Source organism: Micromys minutus (assembly GCF_963924665.1).
Source record: "Micromys minutus genome assembly, chromosome: 33".
Classification (NCBI taxonomy): Eukaryota; Metazoa; Chordata; class Mammalia; order Rodentia; family Muridae; genus Micromys; species Micromys minutus.
Window position 1 is genome coordinate 8,979,794 of NC_137968.1, and position 9,103 is coordinate 8,988,896.

A 9,103-nucleotide genomic window follows, 5' to 3' on the forward strand; every position below is an offset into this window, starting at 1 on the left:
AAGAGCTACTGCATTCCCTAAGGTAGCATTTTTCTCTACTGTAAGAAGAAATTGTTTAACTCAACTCTAACTTCGCCTTCACTCATTTATGAGTAAAGACCACAAGGAAAGAAAATCCTGAGTTAGACACATGCATGCAATCTTAGAACCAGAAAACAGGCAGGAGAGCACCAGAAATTTGCAGACAGTCTGGCCTACAAAACACTATCCTGATCTCAAGAAGAAGAAACACTAATATGAGTTACCATCATATAATTCACAAAAGACATGCACTGTGAGGAGTTATTATCAAAAGATGATTAAAAACTATCACTTTTGAGTTTTTTTTTAAGAAACTACATTAAAAATATACCATTTGTATTTGGTTGAGTTAATCTAAGAATTATATTCTTAAGCCAAATTACTTTTACACAGCATTAGTCTCTAATGAACTTTTAAGAACATAATAATATTAAAAAAAAATAACAAAAAACTTACCCCATGCTTGTCTGCCAGGTAGTCAAATAACATCCGCCCATCCCTTAATAAGAGAAACGTAGTGGTATTATGTTTAATTCATTGTAGAACACAAAACGTGCAGCTCTATCTTCTAAGTTATCATCCTAAATCACTTTACATTTCTTAATACTTAAGAAGAAGTAACTTTTAGAATAAAACAAATATCACATGTCAAATTTTGATATAAGGATTTATAAATACCAACTTGTAAGTTTCTTTCTAAGCTCTGACTGAAGAGCAAACTTAGAAGATGGCCTATGTCACAATGTTTTCAAACTCCATACAATTAGGAACCATACCAAGCTACCAAAAAGCCCAACTTAACTTTCTTAAGTTAGTTTTGCATTAACTCAAGATCCTAACAAACTAGTAAGAGACAAATGTATCAAGAATACTAAGGGAGAAAGACTAAGAAGTCAAGACGCTTATCTTTATTCTCAAAAGAAAAGGGGTTTCTTAGGCTTTGTAGTGGCTATTCCTGGTTATCATCAGCTTGACTATATCTGGAATGAGCCACAATCCAGAATTGGGAGGCTCACCTGTGATCCTGATCTTGAAGCACAGAGGCTTTGAGTCTTAGAACACTGAGGCCAGATCTCTCTGTCATTTGATCAAGGTCATCTGGGACAAAGCAAGTCCCAAACCCAGCTGTGGCTGAACACACCTTTAATCTGGACACACCTTCCGTTGGAGACTATGTTAGGACATTGGAAGAAGGAAGGCTTGTTCTCTTCACCCGCCTGCCCTGTGGGACTGAGCATCTACTAGATCCTTGGACTTCCACTCACAGCTGCTGCTGACCACAGTTGGGGAGTTGGACTACAGACTTAAGTCACCAACAAATTCCCTTACTATATACAGAGACTACCATACGTTCTGTGACTCTAGAGAACCATGACTAACACAGGCTTCTCCATGTGGGAATATGTAGTGGCCTCACACGTTAAATTACTAATACTAAATCTAAATACTAATGCTAAATCAGGGCAGGCCCAAGCTGATGCAAAGGCCACTGAAAAATGCCACTGGCTTGCTCCTGATGCCTATTCAGTTTGCTGTCTTACACAACTCAGGACAGCCCACCCAGGGCTGACGCTGCCTCTCCTACTCAGGCTCAGTCCTCACAAACTTGCCTACAGGTCAATCCGATGGGAGCAATCCCTCAAGTTCCCCTTTTCCAAACCGTCTGGCTGGAGGCAGGTTGACAAACAAGCGCGTGTTACCTCGTGAAAGGCACTCCCTTTTAAGATCTAATTTTACTGTCTTTAGTTCTGTGCCAGTGTGGGCACTGTGTACACTGCTGCAGGTGCCTAGAGGCCAGAGGCACAGGGCCCTAGAGCTGGACCTTGGTGAGTCACCTGAACTGGACTGGAAACTAAACTCTAGCCCTCTGCAGCAGTGAACAGTCTTCAGTGCTAAGGCATCACTCCAGTTCCCACTTCCACATCCTAACCTATTTGGTAGTTCACAACTACTTGTATCTCCAGGACCAAAGGATCTGACCCTGTCTTCTGAGCGCCAAGTAAAATACTTATATGCATGTGCATAAACAAAACACTCATACACATAAAAAAGTATTAACATTCATCGTTAGGGGGTAAAGGTGAGAAGAAATGAACGAAGCCATCACCCTCACCTGATGTCATGAATTTTACTCTAGGACATGAACTTCACTATTACATTATTAGCCCAGCAAGGAGAACTAGACTTGAAATTAGCAGGATACCTGGTTGACTGCATCTGCCGTGTAGTTTCTGGATCTTCAAACATCTTCACAATTGGTTCTGTTTCTGCCTGGAGCTGTTTCAGCTGCGCAACAACTGTGGTTCTTTTCTCTCTCAAAGCTAATGAAAAACATGAGCACTAGAAAGTTAAACCACAGATTCCATGAGACTGTCTAGAGAAGTTTCCATTAATTCAAAGTACACGCCCTTACTCATTCCTCACACTTGCAATTCACATGCCGGGAACCACCAGCTCAACAGCTTCCTCACATTCACAATTTCCATAAAAGGGACCCAAGCACCTGCTGTGGAGAGGAAAACTGGACATACTAAGAAGAGCAGGGGTGGGTGGTACTGAAAGCAGGCAGGAAATGTCACTTGTGATCCGGCTTTCTAGGATTTCAAGTATCCTACTTGTTCTGACTTAATTACTGACTTACTACTACCCCAGAATTTTAACAGTCATTACACTAAGGGGTTTACATATTTTAATCTAGTCAAGGATTTTTTTTAAACTATAAACAAACTGTAATTTCACAAACCAATCCCACAGATCCTGTTTATTACACCACAGCAAAAATAAAGATAGAACCCACACATAATCTATTTGCAAAGTATCTCAGGTTTAATTGTCAGTGAGGAAGCCATTGTCCTTGTGGTGGCATGCACTTATACTTCTAGCTACTTAGGAAGCTGAGAAGAATAGCCAAGGACACTGGAGAAGGCTCAGCAGTTAAAAGCACTGGTTACTCTTACACGGGGGCTTACTCTAATTCCCAGCACCTAGAGCAACACACACTAAGTTCAGCTGCAGGGAGGTAAAGCCCTCTGTTGGGAACTGTCTACAGCCATTTGTATTTTGATGGTAACTCCACTTCCCCAAGGGCTGTCCGCTACTCCAGGGACTTCAACAGAACCTTCTTCCCATTTCAATTTGTAAAATAAAGGTGAGAGCCAATGACTGGGCCAGGGAAGGGAAGGTGGAGAGAGAAGGTTGAAGAGGAGAAGCGTGTAGAGGGAGGTGAGGGAGGGAGGAAGAAGGCCTGGAGAAACCGAAACTGATAAGGGACCATAGCTGGGGCAGGGGAGTGTAGTGGTAGAACTGCCCTATCTAGGTTCGCAGCTTGTATTCATATTAACTGAGCTGCGTTTTCACTGGACAGGCTTATTCGGTTTGGAGAGATTACAACAGTCCTCTTCCTACCTTGTAGGGCAACACACACACACACACACACACACACACACACACACACACACACACACAGCAATGTTCATACGCATAAGAAAAGTATGAAGATACAGGAAAAACCCTTGCACCACAAGCTAAGGTTATGTAGCTGCTGTCTACAAATCACAAAGGCTGTACTGACTTTAACAATGTCTGCACTATGTAGCACTTTATCCCAACGAAGTGCTTCCTTCTCCACACAAGGATACTGTCTTTATTCCAAATTTTATTCCAAATATAGTTCTTTCTGTGTGAATGACGGGGATGATCTGTGTGAGCAGACAGGGTTGGTTCTCTTTTCTACTGTAGGCTCCAGGGAGCAAATTCAGGCATTTGCAGCAAATGCTTTACTCTATGAGCTACCTCTGGCACAACATAGGCTGCCCTTCTCTTTCCATACACATTTCTCTATAAACCTCTGTGCTTAAGACATATGTTAATAATCAAAAACAAAAAATAAATCTTTCAAGTTCATGTCCAAAAGGGGGGGTTAGTGGGTGGACCCTGTTATCAAACTCTGAAACACGGCAATTTTAAACAAAGAGCACTCTGCTGTAGTCAGAGTGCTCCACACAGAGGGAGGTGGGGGCAGCTATAGTATTTTTTGAGGAATAGTACTACATAATTGTGGCAGGTTTGCAACTTGCTGTGTAGACCAGGCTACCTTCAAACTCACAGAAAACCATGTGCCTATGCCTCTAGGGTGCTAGGATTAGGTGCATACCACCACACCCAGACCATAATATTTCAGGAACCTTTTCTGTTCTTCCCACTGTCAAGAATTATCTACGGTACTAAAAGAACAGTTTGGAAAACACTCTCCTAATAGTTCCCCAACTTTATGAAGGGCCTCAGCAAGTTTTCATCAAACACTTCTGGACTGTGTGTAAAATCCGAGTTTCTAAGAATTCTCCCAAGCTAGCCTTAGAGATCACACCTTGAGAAGTCTCATCAAGACCAAAATCTGCAGCAGCATCAGAAAACCATACGCCGACAGCCTACAGAACGCAACTTTGCTAGAGCTTAGTGCAACCTTCACACAGAGTACAACTGACCGCATACACTATGATCTGAAGGCATTTGATCAACGTGTTTAAAGTAGATTCACATCTTTCACAGGAGACGCTGCCCTTTAGCATCCGTGTAACCTCCCTATGCCTTTTCCCCAAACACCTTTAGGAACACAATCATTAAACCTTTAGGCTATTGCTCTTTCATGTATCATGAAACACACGTTCTCAGCTATTACCAGGGTTTAGTTCCAACCATAAAACTTACCATGGGGGATGTCATCAGAATAAAGGTTTTTGTAAACATCCATAGCGAAGTCCACCATATTGGTGTCACTAAGAAGATCCAATTTTCCTTGTAATAACTCTTTTTCATTATAAATCTGCAAGGAAAAAAACCTACTTTTTAACAAGTATATTTAAGTTCTTCAGTTTATTAAGAAATCATACTTCATGAAACTATTTTGAAAATGTGTCTGTGTGTGGGCTGGTGAATTGGTTCAGCAGGTACAGAACTTGCTGAGCAAGTAAGTCAGGAGAGCAGTTTTCAATCCCTGAGTATCACACAGAGATGAAAAGAAATGACTTCAAAGTTATCCTTTGTTCTGACCTCCACACATGTGTGCTGTGGTAGCCAGTGCACCCTAGAGTCCCCAGAGCACCCCAATTTTTTACTTAAAAGAGCATCATAGGGCTAGACATACAGGTTAGCAGTAGGACCCTGGCTTAGTGCATATAAAGCCATGGATTCACCACCAGTAACACCTGTGTGAGTTTTTCCATATACAGACACACTCAGACAGAAAGACACACTAAACATTTTGTAAAAAGAAAAGCAACCAACAGAGGAAGCACCCAACTTACACAAAATGTCCTGTCTACCCAAAAATTTATTATTCCCATTTACTTCTGATCTCAATTACTGTTTTATCAAGCAATCTTTTATTCCTTCTAGGAAAGTTACACAATACACAAGAGTATCCACAGCTTCTCCACTGCAAACCATGTGTCCTTGCTTCTTGGCCACACCCAGGTAATTAGGAGTAGGCTCTTAAATATTTACCTGCTTACCATCCCTGGCATCCCCAAGATGGCTACCCACCACTCCTTGATGTCGCCACTCCTTTACCTCTCTACATTTTCTCACTTAAGAGCTGCAAGCATTTATATGCTTCTCCATCTGTACCTCTAAAATTAAACTAGCATCATCAACCTCATGACAAATTTTGGCTTTGCAAAGGTTTCTGTAAACACATATTAACTCACGAGGAATAAATTATACATACAGACTCACAAAAACATGAAGGCTACTGAGAATATATGTAAGGAATCTGAGAGATACTTAGCCAAATAAGACTCGTGTTCTGAATTGTGGTTAAGAATTTCCAGTAAGATCAAACTTAAAACCTGAGATTAAGGCATTTTTACATTTTCAATGATATAACAAAAGTCAACTTATGCTTATAGCAAGGTGAACAAACTCTATGTTCTCTTCAGACGTTAATTGACAGTATTTAATGCACTCTGAAAATTAATCTCCATTAATTAAATCTTTTCTTTATGGTAGGGCCTATCTTCTCCTTTCCTGGAAAAGATGAATATACATCATTTGAACCTATTTTGAGGTTTTCTGTTGTTTGTTTACCTAACTTTGTTTTCATAGCCTAAAATAAAAATATGACACAGTTACAAAAAGGACTCATGTTCTGAGTTTAATCTTGCAAAGGAAAGATCTAGAAAGAATCCATAACTATATAATAGAATCAAAAGTCAATGCTCCAAATTATATACAAAACTCCAACAAAACAGTACCAAAGGGCAATCAATCCACTGAAATGGCTGAACCGTCATAATAGTCACTAACGAAACAAGATAATCCAATGAACAAAAGACATAAGACCTCAACTCCATTAATCAAAATGAAGTGCACATAAAAACTATGATAAAATTTGAACAAAGCAAAAACCTGAGAGTATCAGTGTTAATGTGAATGCAGGCTAAATGGCATATCCAAATCCTACTGGCAAGAATAGTCACTTAAGAAAAAATGTTTTTATCTCCTGAAGTTATACATGTTTGACTCACCAAGTTTATAAAATATCAAAAAAAAGAAGTACATCTATTTACAATATATTCCTAAAAATGTCTACAGTACAGTTAATACTAGAATTGATGAACAAATTGATATAATACAGCAAATTAACCATCAGCACTGAAAATTCCTAACTACTGTCATAAGGTGGGTGACTTTCACACAGCAATGCTTGAGGGAAAGATGACACAGGAATTACTTCATGAAGCCAGGGCACTGGAATATACTTAATAATTCCAACACTTGGGAGAACTGCTAGAGTTGGGAGTTCTAGACCAGCTAGGGCTACACGGGGAAGGTGTGTCTAAAAACAGATCACAGTGGTAGACAGCCTGTCCGTCACATGAAAGGATTGGGATTCAATCCTTACCTTTAAGCAAGCATACATTTCTGATGGCGAATTTCATTTATATGAAGGGGAAAGGTGGGCATGGTGATATATTTTTGTACATTCAGCCCGTGGCAAACTGGCGGGCTGGTAAGGAGCTCAAAGCCCTCCTGGGCTACCCAACAAGAAAGATCTTATCTCCAAAGAAAAACAACCCCCACAAAGTCAAACAAATCTACCATAGGAACAGAGCTTACACTGCCAGTTAGAATGAGCGAGAAGCTGGTTAAAATAGAAAAACAAAACAAAATAAAACAGACCTTCTGGAGTGCAGAGGAATTAAGACAGGGCAAGGATCCTAACCCATGTCCAAAGTCAAAACCCAGTGTTCCTATCTTGGCACTATCTAACCTAACACTTCACATAATTCATTTAACTATTCGATGAATATCAAAAGCCTTTATGCAGAACTATTTCAAATGCTGAGACCCATATGGAGAACCTAGATTAGAAACCAGTGGTTTCTCTCTCCCGGAACTTATATCCTCCAGCATACTTCAAATGAGCAAGTTTGGCAAACATCATGCCTCCGTCCTAATTACTTAGCTTTTAGGACTCAATCTTTCTCAAGGTCCTTTTTGCCCACTAAAGATAACAGAAATTCTTGAATTTTAACAGTACTTGGTCAGTAATTGTCTGTCATGTACCACTTTTACCTTACAGACATATCATGCTAAAAAAGGAGGATGTTGGGAGTTTTAGTTTGGATTTTTCACAATTCTGTGTCTCAAGATTTAGGAACTGTCTTCCTCATGAAGTATTAAAGCAATCTTAGATGTTTCCACTGAGTCTCAGTTATAGCCCTACCCACAAATAAACAATCTACACAGAGATTCCTCCTTAAACTCCTTGCCTTAAAATCATGAATGTATTAAAAAAAAAAAAAAAAAAAAAAAAACCAACACACACAAGAATATGAAGTTCAGGCAGATTCAAATATCACTGCTACACTAGCCAGGCAAAGGATTTCAATTTATCTATTTCTCGTGTACCTTTGTTAAAGAACCCCGATTTACCCAAAAAAATGAAAAGTCAGGCAGAATATTTAATCTCTAAAAAATCCAATGCAAAATGAATACATCCATCAAACTTAAGTCTCCCCTGTCAAGACATTCTTCAGAATTTACTGAAATTTTACTTTGCTGTTTCCTAGTGACAATATGCTTGTTTAGAAAGTTTAGTACGGACATAAAGATTATACCTGTCATATAAACCACGGCTATCTGGAAGCTTATATGTGTCATCCAAAGTTTTACCAGACGTTTTAGAAAACTGCCAATGAACACAAAAATTATCTGTCCCCTGAATCTACAGTTCCCTATGTTAAAACCTCGGTCCAGAAAACAGAATTCATTAAGTCTTTTAGACAAAATTCTAGCCTTACATTTTACTTACTGTAATTAGTAAAATGCACCAATTTCTCTATAAAGTCAATATGTAGTTAGGCTCAGTAATCCAATACTTCTTTTCAGTACCCCCAAAGTCTTAAATTTAGGGCTGAAACGTAGTAAGTCCCCAAACTACATACTGACTGAGCACAGCTCATAGAACACTGACTGGATCATACTACGTTAAGTCTAAACATCAACCCTAGAAAAAGTTTCCACTGCAGCTCCTGGGACTGTGGGCCTTCACCCTCATCCGACAACGTAACGCTACACAGAAATGAAACTTCCAACAGCACCCGTGGCGAGCCCAAAGCTCCTCCTGCACAGCCACGGCAGCTTCGGGCGAGTACGGACATGGCCGCCCCCAGGATCCTGCACCTCAGGTCAGGAAGCAAAGACCTCGGCATCGCCAGAGCTCCGCGCTGTCACCTCACCCCTCCGGAGGCACAGCAGAGCCCCGCCGTCCCGACCATCCCAACCGCACAGGAGCACGCGGGAAGTTGCGGTCCCAGGCCGAGCCCGGTGTCAGGGCGGCCCAAGCCGGCTTCCGGCTCGCACGTGTGTAGGCCCGGCCGCCGCCTCCCAGCTTCTCCCGGCGACTCTCTCGTCGCTACGCCGCCCTCCTTCCCCAGAGCTTCCTCACCTCTTTCACAGAGAGAAACTCGAGGAGCGGAAAGACCAGGTGCCGATCCAGAAAGTGCGCGATGCGAGTAGTCAAGTCGTACTCCGCCATCTTGCCGGGGGGAAAGGAGCGCCTGTTCGCTAAAACTTTATT

General features: G+C 40.9%; 1 protein-coding gene across 1 annotated transcript in view; it reads right to left on the minus strand.

Moving 5' to 3' along the window:
- Nucleotides 1-9,091, minus strand: part of EIF3E (eukaryotic translation initiation factor 3 subunit E) — a 30,033-nt gene extending 20,942 nt beyond the window's left edge. The window contains exons 1-4 of the mRNA XM_080909484.1: nt 8,972-9,091; nt 4,729-4,843; nt 2,225-2,342; nt 478-520 (exon numbers count right to left, since the gene is read on the minus strand). Of these exons, the coding sequence (XP_080765610.1) occupies nt 478-520; nt 2,225-2,342; nt 4,729-4,843; nt 8,972-9,061 (366 nt within the window). The 5' untranslated portion in view covers nt 9,062-9,091. The remainder of the gene's footprint in view (nt 1-477; nt 521-2,224; nt 2,343-4,728; nt 4,844-8,971) is intronic.
- Nucleotides 9,092-9,103: the final 12 nt, after the last annotated feature.